General features: G+C 35.4%; 2 protein-coding genes across 3 annotated transcripts; both read right to left on the bottom strand.

Moving 5' to 3' along the window:
* Positions 1–64: 64 nt before the first annotated feature.
* On the bottom strand, positions 65–2,913 carry LOC101208722 (O-fucosyltransferase 36). 2 transcript variants are annotated; one of them, XM_031882775.1, is made up of 4 exons: positions 2,539–2,913; positions 1,432–2,266; positions 930–1,179; positions 65–547 (listed from the first exon to the last, which is right to left on the bottom strand). In XM_031882775.1, exons 1-4 carry the CDS (start codon positions 2,663–2,665, stop codon positions 371–373), a joined length of 1,389 nt encoding a protein of 462 aa, XP_031738635.1. In that variant the 5' UTR covers positions 2,666–2,913; the 3' UTR covers positions 65–370. The 2 variants fall into 2 exon arrangements, with proteins under 2 accessions (XP_031738635.1, XP_004144450.1); XM_004144402.3 differs by having other exon boundaries at positions 1,432–2,913.
* A 3,177-nt stretch (positions 2,914–6,090) lies between these two features.
* Positions 6,091–10,155, bottom strand: LOC101208479. The gene is made up of 7 exons (XM_004144401.3): positions 9,924–10,155; positions 9,403–9,822; positions 9,152–9,204; positions 8,621–8,658; positions 8,180–8,498; positions 7,465–7,778; positions 6,091–7,033 (listed from the first exon to the last, which is right to left on the bottom strand). Exons 1-7 carry the CDS (start codon positions 9,934–9,936, stop codon positions 6,457–6,459), a joined length of 1,734 nt encoding a protein of 577 aa, XP_004144449.1. The 5' UTR covers positions 9,937–10,155; the 3' UTR covers positions 6,091–6,456.
* Between the last annotated feature and the right edge of the window lie 5,310 nt (positions 10,156–15,465).

Genomic DNA, 15,465 nt, shown 5'->3' with positions numbered 1-15,465 from the left:
GATCTCTCAGTAGACCTCAACGTACTTAAAATCTCACACAATTACACTCAACAAAAGAAAAGACTTGATATTAATGGAACTCGACTTTGATTAGCCAAATTGATTGCACTCCCTGTTTTATGAAAAGGGAAAGATAAGTGAACAAAATCCCACCCGCCAATTTACCGCAAAACAATTGCTGCAAATGGAATTCTCTATATACACTGATTACAGCCGCGAACATCTTATTAAAAGAGAGGTCTTGATACATGGAAAAGAATTCGTGTAAACTTCGCCAAGTGCCATATCATACAGTAGACTAAATTCCAGATCAAGCCTAAAAAAGGATAATAAGAGTGACAGTTTCTATACATCATCGAACCTCTACATATCATTCATTTTCTGAAATGAAATTTGGTTCCTCGCCCTGACAAAGGTACTCATCACACATAGATGCAGTGCCCCAATCCTTCCGTAGCCGCAAAATGTCCTCGGTGAATGTTGACCCAGGTGCACCGATAAACGTGCTAGACATAGCACAGATTGTCTTGTCAAGCATTGCTTCCACCTACACAATGAAAATTTGCTCATTGGGGCTGAGTTCAGGATGCTAAACGAAATCAAGAATCAGATAGATAAACCAACATCTAAACTGGATCATGAATAGCTTAACTATAAATTAGAAAGATATCATGCCAATTATATGGGAAATACTACTCCACACGACACAACTTGACCTGGATTATTCAATTTTCATATGGACGACTTAGGACACAATCACAAAGTGCATGCTGAAAGTACTGGAGCATCGTTAACACACTAACTCTAAACTCTAATAGTTATTGCACAAAAACTATCGCTAATAGTAAAAAGGTTGAGTATTAAATCAACTTGTCATCCCATAAAACCAAGATGTTTGTACAAGAAAAAGTAGAGACTTTTTGGCTAACCTGAGAGTCTTCCTCAAGCCCATGCCTGTATAACAAGGCATCCCATTTTTCAGCTGAATTACGAGGAGGCCTCTTAACAAGTGGTATTGGCTTCCCATTCAACACAAGAAGTGACTGCAGCAACCCATGTTCACTCTCTGCTGCATCTGTGGAAAGATAAATTACTGGCACGTTTGCCCTCTCAACCATTCGAATTATGCAGTCTGCTGCTTGAGGAATGGGGTAAAAGCAGCTTGGTTGCTTTGCATTGCTGGAAGACAGAAAATTTAATTACCAACTTTGACATGAAATCTCCCTAAGAAAAAAACTAACTACCAAAGTAATTCAAATAGCAAGAAAGGTTGATACCGTTTGTTAACATTGTACGCCAAAAGACTTTCCAGAAAATAAAACAAAATCTTAACCATCCCTCTCTAAAGAAACTAGTAATGCAGTCATCATCTAGAAAACACAGATTCGAACAATACACTTTGTATTAACTTATTGATTGTAAATGTATTACCAGAACTTCAAAAATCCATGTCGCCGAAAATGGAGTGCAATATAATTCTTTCCTAAGAATGTTTGAATAAATCGCTGGGCTGTCAGCTTGATAAGATGACTTGGTTCTATCAAAGTCTGGCATTTGTGAGCAATGGGACCTCCTGGTTGATTCACCCACTCTTGCTCTACATTAGCAAAGAAAATATCTCCAACGGCTATAACATCGTCATTGTTGGAAGAGAACTTGGATTCAACATCTGAAACTGTTTTTCTATTGGGATGCTTAGTATCTTCATTCCAAGCAGATTCAAGCTTGCCCATAGAGATCCCCAAGTTCTTCAACTTACTAATATGCTCATCATCCACATAACAAGGATTTGGTTTTGAAAAGTAACAAATGAACCGATCAATGTGCAAGTGGTGCTTCTTAATCTCAGAGAACTCTTCAAAAGAGATGACAACCTTTCTACCCAAGCACATATTCATACGATCAATGTCAATCACCCTACTGAACTGATAATCAACTTTATGACTAGGAATGACCAAAACTCTGTTAAGTATAGCAGCGAAGAACATATGCTTCTCCAAACAGATCAAATGGTTAGACATTTGCCCCGAGGTGCAAATAGCGAACAAAAACTTGTTTGATTTGGGCTTCCACTCAATCGTTCGTCTATCAGACAATTTCTGGTCCATCTTTCTACATCTATCAAGGGCGAAGGTGTCCATGGGGAGAGCATCACCAACTTCCTCCGATAAGTTGCCAGACCGATGGGGGGACAGAAGAACGTTTTGGATCTCTTTGTTCAGAGTAATTTGCTTCAATAGAGCAGATTTGATATATTCTGTAAGAGCTGAATTTGAACTCAAATTATTAGAAGGGGTGGAATTGAAAGACGAGTTAGATTGAAGAAACAAGGAGTGATTCCAAAGATGGAAAAAACCCAGTTGTTGTTGCCTCAACAAATACAAAGCTGTCAACTCTGATTCCCTCATTCGATCAGTGAGGGAATCGGAGGTTTTGAGTGTGGAAGAGAGAGTAGTAGAGAAGAGACTTGTAATATCGACAGAGAAAAATAGAACGAGAATGCATAGAGGGAGGGCGGCGGCTAAAAGATAGTAGTACCTCTTGTCAAATGCAAATTTGGGAATGGAGAAAGGAAACCTGGGGATGGGAGGGCGGAAATGGGGATCGTCGTCAATGTCGAAGGTGGTGGAGTGAGTAGGAGGAGAAGGGTGAGGCTTGATGTCATTGTGTTCGACAAGGCTTTGGCGATCGTCTTCTTCGTCGGAAGAGGAATCCGATCTATCCATTACCTTCTCCAGTTCTTCCAAATTGGTTGGACAAAAGTTTCACTGAAAATCGACACAGTCTTGTGTTGGACTGTGTGGAGGAAGAAGATGACTTAGGGAGAAAAATGGAAAGAAATACAAAGGCCAACGATGATGGAATATCATCAAATCCGTCGGTGAATGACAATGACACGCCATCCTCCTCACCAACAACAAACTCTTTTAACCCTCTCCCCTTATGCTTAATATATACGTTTTTTCTTTAAAATTTTACACATTTTTAATCCTAATAATAATTAGACAAAATATTTACTCCCAAATAAAATTCTACCATAAACAATTTTATAAATTGAAAGTTTCGAGGATGGAGTAGGCCAAGGTTGACATAAATCTATATACGTTTCTTTTGGTAGTTTTCTTCTAAATGTTTTACTTGGATGAACTCAACGTCGTTGTGAATAGTTATATACCTCTCCATATCTGTGCCGATATTATGATTTGGGAAATATATATGTATATGAAATATTATGATATTTGGTGTCCTTCGATTGCTTCCTCCTCATTTCTAGTCTCACCATTGCCCCCAACCACCATGCCCTTTGTCACTCCAACTAATAGATTGATTTTGTTTTGTAAAAAGTGATTTTTTATAATTCAATTTCCAAAAATAGCAGATTCAAGAGTTGCAAACGCATGTAAGTGAAAATTTAAGTTCTTTTAGTTTGGCCCAAAGTTTATGACTATGCACTTCAGTTACGGTAACTCAACTCTATAATTACCTTTCCTCCTTCTCTTCATTCTCAATCCCACTCCAACTCCTCAAAACCCCATCTCTTCAACTTTTCCTTTCTAAAAATTTACTCTTTTATTTATAAAATGTCATTTACTTTTAATTTATTTAAAATTTATTTTATTTACGATATTAATTGTGAGTAATTTACCCATTTAGTCGTATTTAATTTCTTCACTTTTTTATTTTATTCTTTCATGTCTTTTATTTATTTTTCTTCTTTATTTGTTTTTCACCTTTTCAAATATTTTATTTTAAAACTAATTTTTTTTATCTCTAAACTATTTATAATAAATTTAAGTTAAATGAATTTATAAAAAAATAAATTTTATTAAATTTATAAAAAAATCAAAACAAAATTAAATTAGATTATTTAATATTAAATTAAATAACTTTCAAATCTTTAAATAACCTAAAAAAAACTGTATAAAAATATTTTAAATAGTTTTAAACTTTCAATGTATAAGAATTTTCTTTAAAAAAATTCAATTTGATAGATAGATTTGATTTAAGATTTATTTAAATTAAATTTTGAATCTAAAACTTTTACTAAATTGCTCATACTTCTCCAAAATCTACTTTTTTTTTTCTCTTTATTCCTCCTTATTTTATATCTTTAATTAATTATAAGTTTTTATCATTTTTATTGATCCATCGAACAACAATCTTCTAATTTAAAAGGAGAGAAAAAAAAAAAACAGAAGGTTGTGTAAGAAAAATAGTGTGAATGTTTTATCTTTAAAAGAAAAATTTGTAATTTATTCAACTGTAACGATTACTTGAAAAAAAATTGAAAATTTTATGAAATAAAAAAATTAAAGCAAATTTTTTTACAAAAAATAAAACGATTTGGTAAATTAAATATACAAAATTTGTGTATTGGAGTTAAAATATGAATTTGAAAATAAATTAGTAATTTATTTGTACATAACCATTACGTAAAAAATGTTGAAAATGGAGAAATTAGTAAAAGTTATTTTACGAAAATAGGACATTTCGAAAAATTAAATATACTAAATTTGTGCATTGGATTTAGAATACAAATTTTTTAAAAAATCAATAAATTATTCGCACATAACGATTAGTTAAAAAAGTAAGAAATAAACGCTCCATTAAAGAAATTACTTAAAATTATTTTATAAAGATAGGACAATTTGTTAAATTAAATATACAAGAGATTGTGTACTGGATTTATAATACAAATTTTATAAAAATGTATAATAAAAAATAAATTTTATAACACTACCTATGTAACCTTTCTTCAAACAATCTTAATAACACTATCTACATAATCATTTTTCAAACATATTATCACATCACTATTCCTCAATAACTCAACTCTGGAGCTCCTTAGTGTTTTTATCTTACTTGTAAGTTGTACCTAAGTACATTGTAGGACTATTAAACTCTTGGTTTGTTAAGTGATCAAATGGAGATTTGAACTTTTCGTCACTCAAATTTGAAAATTTCATGCCCTGATTTTCCGTTGTCATCCTTGTATGGATTGTGACCATCCATTTTGTTGGAATCGTCATCGTTTCATGGTTGTCCACCGTTGTCAACGATCGGATGGTGGCTGCGGTGATCCCTCTAATTTTTATAAAACAAAAGTCGATCTAGCAATATCAATCCAACCTCCAAACGACGATATCTGCTAGCAATGGTAAAATGATAAAAGAGTAGCATCCAAAAATCTCATACGAAACTTACCAAATTGAACCCATTCGCCACGTTGTAGTAGTGAAGTAGCAATAACTAAGTCATAGACATGAACACGTGCCATGTCATCAAGGAAATGATTGATTCAAAAATTGCACATATTTCTGAGCAAGAGTCTCTTAATTGTTGTCTTTAAATCACAACCATTGATTTCCAAATCGAAGTGGGGGAGAGGGAGTGGAGGGTGGTCCTTCATGATTCCCGAGTCTAAAGGGTTATGGACATGTCTCGGGGTTTAGGGTGTAGGTGCATCAACAAGATTAGGTGGCTTGACCGGATTTACTGGAAGGCTGACTTCACTGGGTGTGATTTGTAGTGCAGCCTTGTAGGAGTGTAATTTGGTGGTGGGAGGAGGAGGTGCCTTCATATAGTTTGAGATAAGAGAGTAAAAAGAGAACCAAAACCTTGCTTCTTATCTTCTGATGGGATAAAGATCTTTGTCCGGGGACCGTGTGGAATAGGTAATTCAAAGTAGTACCCATTCTTGTTGTGTAATTTCTCTAACCAGAGGGTGGCTCCATTGTTAGTGAATTTCTTGGAGAACTTGTGATTAGCTGGGTCATATACGAATGAATGAAAAGAAGAGGGCAGACAGACAGGTGAGAGCTTTCCAAGATAGGGAAAGGAATTATGATGAATATTTTTCATTCTCAGTATTCAAGTTGCAAGGTAAAGAGTTTCCAATCTATGTGAATAGATCGAACAGGGTAGGAAGATGGGGGGTGGATGTCCGGTCGTGGACATGGCAGAGGAGCGTATGGAAATTTTAATGCGGAGGGGGAGGGGGAGGGGGAGGAGAGAGGATAGAGCATTTTGACAGTACGACTCCTATAGTACCAAACATTCATTAGTAACACTTTTATTTTAAAATATTCATTAAAAAGTATGAAACTAATTATTGCAATTGAAATCCTAATATCCTCTTTTCAAAGCTAAATCAAATAAGGTTCCAAATTAATTGTTGTAATAATATAAACCTTATCCACAAAACTGACTCCCCTCAATTGCACCATTTTGCACTTCTGTAGATGGGGCAATAGAGGTTGAGATGTGAACGGGAGCAAATGAATTATCATAGCCAACACTGTGGAGATTGTTTAAATAAAGAAATCGAACCAGACAGAGGATGCTGCTCTAATGTCAATACTACTATCATGACTATGATGAATCAGCTAGTTTGCATTACACAGATGTGGCAATCAAATGCTAATTGCTGGGTGTTGCTTCATTGAACATCGAGGCCTAACGTTCTTCGGCTACTTCAACAAGCCTCCCGCGAACCCATTTCTTTGTGACAGTAATCACTTGGGAATCCGCTCTATCTTCCAAGTGATGAAGTCTGGTCCCGTTCAAGGAAGGTTTATGGTCAGATGGCTTATTCCCATTAGCCTGGTTTGCCAGACTTGAAAAACTTGAATGAGATAAGCCATATCCATTGGTGCTTACTGGAACTTCCTTCTCTCGACCAAGTAGATCCTGCAGACTGAACTTACTACAATCAAAATCCTCATCTATGTTTGATGGAAACCACTGAGTCCCGTTTGCTATTATTTGAACTGCTCTGTTTTGGTCTTCTTTTCTGCCGAGTGACTCTTCCTTATTGTTTGGGGTGACCACTTCGTAGCAGGAATAGGAGGCTGCTGCATTTGGTTCTTCGGTCTGTGGGGATGCTGTTTGTTCGATATTTACGGATTCAATTGATTGTATTGCTTCAGCTATAAGCTTCCTTGTTTCTAACAGAGAAGCTCGAGCAATGGGGCTTCTAGTAGCAGCAACCTCAAGGGCCTCAGCAGCCTTCTCAGCTTCAGCAATCAGGAGTCTGCAAAGACAAATTGGAATCATGTTAACCGTTCAATGTAAATCAATCTGTTTTGCATTCTCAATTAAAAGGAATAGAAAACGTTATACCAGTGAGTACTGAATATTGTTTAATATAAGTCAGTCACAAAAAAGGGAACCCAAGTTCCCTTAAAATTACTATGTTGTCAAAGGCTACAGATGCAGTCAGTGGTTCATTTCCCTCAAGGCATTGTTCTAGAATAAAGGTCCTAACAAGTTTACAACTTCAAACAATGTAGTAGAGCTTTCATGAACGAGGTTCTCTCTCAGAAGCAGAGCTGTCATGAAACCTTAAAATGCAATAAATTATTTCTTTATAGATACTAAAGATACGTCTATGAGATAGACAAGCCATCCACTAATGTATTTAAGAAACAGCAAGTAAAAAAGAAAAGAAAAGAAAGAACAGACCTAGCTCGCTCAATAGCTTCCATTTTTTGAGTTTCTGCCATTGCTCTCTGTGCCCTGATACTCTTTATCATTTCCAGCTTCGAGCTGGCTAGAGGGTCTTTAAATCGCGGTGCTTTGCTTTTCTTGAGTTTCAAACGTTGATTTTCAATTCTAAACCCACCTGCTAAAGAAGAGTTAACATCACTTTTTTCTTTCTTCGAGCTGGTTGTTATGGTAGCTGTGCTTTCACTGCGCTTTCTCCTAGGCCGTCTGATGACTCCAGTAGGCGTACCATGATATTTAGCCAGGGCAGAGCAAACTCGATCACGATAGTCCTGATATATAATAAAAATGAAGAATGCCAAAGAGGTAGCAGCTGGTAAGAATGTATGATAGGATCACGTTAAGCTGCATAAAACCAAAGCTAACAGCAAAAAGATACGATTATGCTTAGGTCATTGTTGGGGTCACGCCCCATTTCGATAAATAAATTGTTGTGATGGCCAAGGGATACAAATACACAATGGTAAAAAATGAATCTTCTATGGTAGTCTGAAGATTAGTTATAGGCATTGCTTTGTAAGTACTAAGTAGCATATTGGCAAATGATGATCCAGCCTATGATTAAATTTAAATATTTTCTTGACAACTGAAAACCATATAGAGAGCATTTAAATGAGAGAAAAAAAAAGGTTTGATTTAATGCAACAAATGGAAGATGTAAAACAAAACGTACAGGATCAGCCCATTTTGCAGAGATGGACTCCGATATCTTCTTCCTCTGCTCGGCTGACTTTGGTGCTCTCCTGCTTCCGACCACCCTTGGCGTTTTTTTTCGTTGCTCAACACTCTCCAGCCATTCCTTTTTAAGTTCTTCATTAAGAATTTGGTAGGAGTCCCACTGCAGTTCTTCCTCACCCTTATAACCTTGTCTTGAAGCTTCAGCAATTAAATTTTGCCACTCGAAATGGCAAGTTTCCTGTAATACCTGCTTCTCACGACGTCTTTGCCAGCCCATTCGCACACCAACCCCAATTTTCAGCCTTGTCTCTTCACTGAGGCATCACAAAGGAAAGGCAATTGAAAATCAATGGCTCAGAGATCACCCATTTAGGTAGAGTTACAGCACAATCACAGATATAAACCATTCAAACAAACAGAATGCGATGACATCTACCTCTGAGCATGGCCAAGCTTAATCAACTTCATTTTTACCTGCACAGAGAATAGTATAAATTACGACAGGAAAATGGCAATTACAACAAGTGGTGAGAAATTAAATATTCCGAGATAAATTGTAAATGTTCAGTTCACAACCGTGTAAACTGTTCATGGTTCAGAGTCGTGGCCACCATAAAAGTAGAGGGCAATATTATACAAGATAGATTAATCACACAAACTCTAAATACAGTAAAAATAGATGGTATTTTTTACTATACAGAAACGAGGCATCAACTGTCATACTTGAGATTTAACGGGATAGTGGAGATTATCTGCTAATCTGTGATATGATTGTTACCAAAAACGGAAAAAGAATTAAATACTGTAAGTAGCACAGCCAGCCCAGCTCAATGTCTAATTCCCCTTTCAAGTAAAGGAATAAGGCCGCACAAATTATCCTACAAGACATCATGGTCATTCAACAAGAATATGTATAACCGTTCTTATATCCACAAGAATACATAAAACCATTCTTACATGACTTCACCTTAGGATCCTGCATTGCAAGCCTTGTTCGCTCCTTGATTCGTCTAAGGGTTTCTGCAAATGACTTACTCATTAAAAGTAAACCATAAATTCTCGAAGTGCATAGACGGTGGGTAAAATAGTCAGTGTTTGCCAGCCTGAGCTTAGTTTGACGGGTATCTATATTCACAAGCATAAGAGGTCCCGGTTCCCACCCCAAGTTGTACATAAAAATAACTTTTCAAAAAAAAAAAAAGGTAGCCAGTGTTTTACCAGCAGTATGTTTTCTCCCTTTGTTCCAGGGCGTGTTTCCTTTATTTGCTTTGGAAATCCTCTCTCGCCTCAACCGTTCTTTCTCATCCAATTCTTTCGAATCTCCACTGGAAGACGCAAGCTGAAGTTCTGAAGTACTCGGGTTATGGGGAGCAACACCCAGCTGAGAATTCTTAAATTCCACCGGTTCCCCCATAGAAACGTCCCTGTTCCCATCATGAAGCAGGGGCTTGGATTCAAGAGTAGCAACTGCTCTAATCAAGAACCCACGCCTGGAAATCTCAGGCTGGACACTCAAGTTCACCCGTTTTGGAATAATGAGGGACTTCCAAGAAGAAGATAATTCCTTATCATTCCCAAAAGTAAGCGAACCCAATGACTTATTAACATGAAACCATGAATGGGTAGTAGAAATCTCAGCTACAAATGCGAGGAAAAGGAATATATGAATTGTCTGTCAGTACGAAATGAAGGCCTCAATGTGTAAAGAAGTAATAAAGAAAGGAAGAAGAGAAGCATACCTAACAAAGGCATGGGAGCTCATTCAGGCGAAATCAACCACCGGAATTCAGGAAACCAGGTAAGGAAGTAGCATTAGAGTGGAGTGGGGAAGGTTAGTGTGAGTTTGTTGGAAGATGGGGAACGTCGTTGAAAGGAAAGGGATTAGAGGAGCAGAGACGAAGGCAGAGTGAGACCGATAGCCTGAGCCACACAAGGAAGGAACCACCCGGCTTTGTCGGATTTGATGGGGGCGTTGGATAACAGCACCACCAGCCCATTAGTATCGTTCTAAAGCCCACACAGCTTTCCAATTGCCCATTATCTCAACTGAAGCCCATCCACTGGAAACCAATCTCAGGCCTACTAAAGCAATAGAAATATTTTGAAAAATAACTTCTTTCTACGTGATTTTACACAAATGTCTTCATTAACATTTCGTAACTTTTAACTATCATTTTATCATTCTAATATTTATTTTTAAAAATATATAATAATATAATATCATAATTATATGATATCACATCTATTCTCTATTTTATAACTTATCTAATTAATATAATAAATAATTAGATTTTTATTTTTATTTAATAATAGGATATACATTCAATTTTAATATGGTAAAAAATTGAGTTAAATACGGTAATAATATATTAAATAATTTCTACAAAATGAATAACTTTATCTTTAATAAACTTCATACGACGTCATAATTTCACATTCTTCTTTCACCTTTTTAGTGTCTTCCATCGATCAATTTAGTTGTCCTACCTTTCTGATCTATCTTTATGTCCTATTTTTCTTGTTCAACACTTCTTATTCGACTCACCTCCTTCAAGTATGTCTGGTGAGTCCATATTTCTTTCTCTTTTATGTTTATGTAAATTTTGTCATATGTAATTTCAGTTTGATTTTCTATTGAAATTTTTTGTAAATAAAAAGCACAGGGAATGCATACTTTGGTTATCTCCTTAACTAATTTTTTTATGTTATTAATTATTTTGTTTCATAAATTGTGAAGTATAGTATATAGTTATAACCAATGTATTTTCTCTTTATTATTTAAATAGTATCGTGCAATTATTATTATACACTATTTCATATCTAATATAATTTTGGATCAATATATACTCTTTCATGTATAGAATATTACATTAGAACTGACACATATACTTATACTATTTATATCATGTATGGACAAAATTGCAATATATTTTGGTTGTATCTTCAATGACTTTTTGGAATGCATATTTAAAACAATTCTTTGTTGTGACCTATATATACACTTGTATATTTAAAATAATATGTAAGCAGTAACACATATAGTTCTATTATTTCTTGTCAGGAATGGTCGAAATTGTTGTATATTACGATGATCATCTCCTTCAACTAATTGTTTCATGTTATTAATTTTCTTCCATAAATTATGTAATATAGTATACAATATGTAATAATTTTTTTCCCTTCATATTTAATACTACTGTATGGTTAATGAACTTCTTCTTTAAGTTTATGAACTTTGAACCATTTATTTATTTTTAAGATCAATGGTACACCCTGCAAACATACAACATAAAAAATATTATATAGTTTCACTATAGATCATACATTATTAAACATTAAACATCGCACACATAATATATATTTAAGTAACATACACATAATGTTTCATATAAGTTATAGTATATATTAAATACCATTAAGCATTAAGTATTAAACACCGCACAAATAATATATTATTAAGCAGCAGACACATTATATATTATATATTATACAGTAGTATATATAAAATATCATTAGCAATACATTTTCCTAATTGTATTGATATAAATTTGTACTTTCATAGAACGTAAAGTTTGTTTCAAAATTAAAGTACAATGTAAAATATGCACGTATACATTGTTATTTAATATTATGTTAAATATACATGAGTATATAATGTTCTATTTAAATCGAAAACAGTTTAAGTCACACTAAGATTTTATCAATTAACTTTCAATATATGAAATTCAATGCAAATTTGATGGAAATATAAAAAGTATATATAAGAAATTATTAAATTACATGGAATATATGAAAAATAATGTAAAACAAAAGAAAATGATGTGGTATATATATTTGCCTGCCTGTAAATATGAGTATATACTGTAAGTTACGTAACTTATATGCTCGTTTCATTGAAATTTTGCTTTATGGGAAAAAATTACAGAAATTTTTTACAATTTCATACACATAATTAATTAATATGAAACAAATATGCACTCATTGAAAAAAATTGAAGGAAAGGAACATAACGAAGAAGAATGAATTGGGAGAGAGATTGGACGAAAGAATTTTTTTTAACAAAATCACCGAAACAAAAATAATTAAGTGGTAATTTTGATTATAATATTATCATAATAGAATTAATCACGTAACATATTTACATATGATATTTAATAAATGCAAATCTTAATCACATTGAATGATCTAATTAAGAGGTGGAATAGAATAACCGGGTTAGTAGTTTGGTGTTTTGTATGGAGGAGTGATTCAAAGTGAGATGACGATAACGTTTAAGTATTTTATTTTATTATGGTCTTAGTTTAGATCCTAAATTATTGGGACTTTGATGATTTAGCTTTTACTATTTGTGTTAGTGGGTTGTTGATTGAGCCAAGTGAATGGGTAAGTTAGTAGAGTATGTAACCTGAGTTTATTATTTTTAGCAATAGTCTCTTGTTGTAAGTCTATAATAAGGCACATAAATTGTTTGTTTATTTATGCAAAAAAGAAGAAGAAAGAAGCAAACATTCTTGGTCCAAACACATTGAGAGAAAAGATAGGCAGCAATGACAATGCTATGAGTACAGCACAACCACTCATTCTGATCTTCAAACGAGAAAGCTACGAATTTTGGAGTTTTCGTATGAAGACTCTTCTCAAATTTCAAGACTTATGGAAGGAACAAGGGTATGTGGATCCTGACGACGAAGGCAAGTTGCGGGAGAAGATGAAGAAGGACTCAAAGGTGTTGGTGATCATTCAACAAGCAATCCATGACATCGTTTTTTTGTGAATTGCTGTAGCAACAACGTCAAAGTAGGCGTGGCTGATTTTGCAAAAGGCGTTTCAAGGAGATTCAAGAGTACTTACGGTGAAATTGCAATCACTTAGGCGAGACTTTGAGACCTTGTTGATGAAGAATGGAGAATCAATTGCTGATTTTTTGTCACGGGCAACAACAATTATTAGTCAAATGTGAACCTACGACGAGACGATTACGAATCAGGCCATAGTTGAGAAGGTATTGAGAAGCTTGACTCCAAAGTTTGATCATGTAGTGGCTGCAATAGAAGAATCAAAGGATGTGTCCACTTTTTCATTTAATGAATTGATGGGATCTCTTCAAGCACATGAGTCGAGAATTAACAGTTCGACGAAAAGGAACGAAGAAAAAGCGTTTCAAGTAAAGGATTTAGCCCCGAGGTATGGCGACGGTGATTGATCCACAAATTGAGGCCGAGGAAGAGGAGGATATCGCAAGCGAGGTCGTGGTTTCAAAAAAGGAAGCAACCGAAATGAAGAACAAAGGCAGTTAGGAGAGCAATCAAGCAGCAAAGCTAGTATTCAGTGTTACCATTGCAAGAAGTTTGGTCACGTAAAGGCGGATTGTTGGTACAAAAATTAGTGAGCCAATTTCGCAGCAGAGTATGAAGCATCGAAGAATGCTGAAGGGGCGAAAGTAAGCTTTTCATGGCAAATGTACCTAGCTATCAAAAGACAGCGGAGGTGTGGTTCATTGATAATGGTTGTTCAAATCACATGACGTGTTTGAAGCCTATATTCAAGGAGCTTAACCAAGGAGAAAAGTTGAAGGTGGAACTTGGAAACGACAATGAGCTACAAGTGAAAGGCAAAGGTACGGTGGAAATTGAAACTCGCCATGGAAAAAGAATTCTCACAAATGTTAAATATGTGCCCGATATTGGATGTAACTTGTTGGGTGTTGGACAACTAATGGATAGTGGCATTCTATCTTGTTCAATGATGGTGCATGTTTGATCAAAGATAAGCAAACGGGATGAGTTATGGCAAAATTCAAGATGACCCAAAGCAAAATGTTTCCGCTAGAAGTCTCAAATGTAGATAATTTTGTCCTCGCTACTACATTACAACAATTTGTACAGCAAAGAATGAACTCGGTGCTATGACATTTACGGTATAGACATCTCAACATCAAAGGGCTAACATTGCTAAATCAACGAGGCATGTTTACTGCGCTAACAAAAATTTGTCATTGACATATATGGAAAACAAACTCGAAAGTCTTTTCCTGTCGAGAAAGCTTGGAGAGTCTCGAAGTGTCTCTAGTTAATTCATGTTGATTTGTGTCGGCCAATGCAAATGAAGTCTCTTGGTGGAAGCTTTTATTTCTTGCTTTTCCCGAACGATTATAGCCATATGAGTTGGGTGTATTTTCTAGAAAGCAAATCGAAGACATTTGAGAAGTTCAAGCACTCTAAGGCGAAGGTGGGAAAGCAAAGTGGCATGTTCATCAAATCTCTTCGCAACGATAGAGGTGGAGAATTCTTGTTCAATTACTTCAACCATTTTTACAAAGAACGTGGCATCCATAGGGAGTTGATAACGCCTTACACTCTAGAGCAAAACGAGGTCGCTAAGAGGAAGAATCGAACTGTGGTGGGGATGACGAGAAGCATGTTGCAAGTAAAAGACCTTTCAGATGTTTTTTGGGTTGAAGCGGTCTCAACTTCTGTCTACTTATTAAACATCTCACCAACGAAGGCTATAATGAATAAGACTCCATTTGAAGCTTGGTGCAGCAAAAACCCGAATGTAAGTCATTTAAGAGTTTTTGGTTGTATTTCTTATGCTTTGGTACCTTCTCAAGTTCGTCAAAAACTTGATGGAAAATTCGAAAAATGCATTTTTGTTGGTTATTGTACTCAATCCAAAGCATATAGATTGTATAACCCTCTTAATGGCAAGATTCTCACAATAAGAGATGTAGTGTTTGATGAGAATGTTAGTTGGGTTTGACAAAATAATGAAGAAAATGTTTCCTTGGTGGGTGGTGAATCGGCAAATGATGGAGCACAAACGGTGGTCAAAAACTCGAATGGATCCTCAATGGAGACGCCTACCTCAACACCTCCATTAAGTGCTCCATCAACACCACAAAGCTACCACTCTTCGTCAAGCCATGACGAAACATTGGATGAGTTGCCACCTTGGAGGTTCTGATCCATGGAGGACATTTATAATTCTTCTCAATTTGCCCTTATGGTTTCTGACCCGGTGTGTTATGATGAGGCAGCAACCAATGAAGGAAGAAATAACAACGATTGAGAAGAATGGGACGTGGAAAATGGTAGAATCGGAGGGAAAAAGTGCAATCGACTTGAAGTGGGTCTTTAAGACGAAATTTGTTGCGGATGGAATTTTAGAGAAGTACAAAGCTCGACTCGTGGCGAAAGGATACGTGCAGCAACACGGTAGTGATTTTGAGAAAACTTTCTCTTCAATAGCTCATTTTGAAAACGTGAAGATTGTTCTAGCATT

Source organism: Cucumis sativus, chromosome 3 (genome assembly GCF_000004075.3).
Source record: "Cucumis sativus cultivar 9930 chromosome 3, Cucumber_9930_V3, whole genome shotgun sequence".
Taxonomy (NCBI): Eukaryota; Viridiplantae; Streptophyta; class Magnoliopsida; order Cucurbitales; family Cucurbitaceae; genus Cucumis; species Cucumis sativus.
Note: the sequence above shows the minus strand (reverse complement) of the source record. Positions and strands in the feature narration are given on the sequence as shown.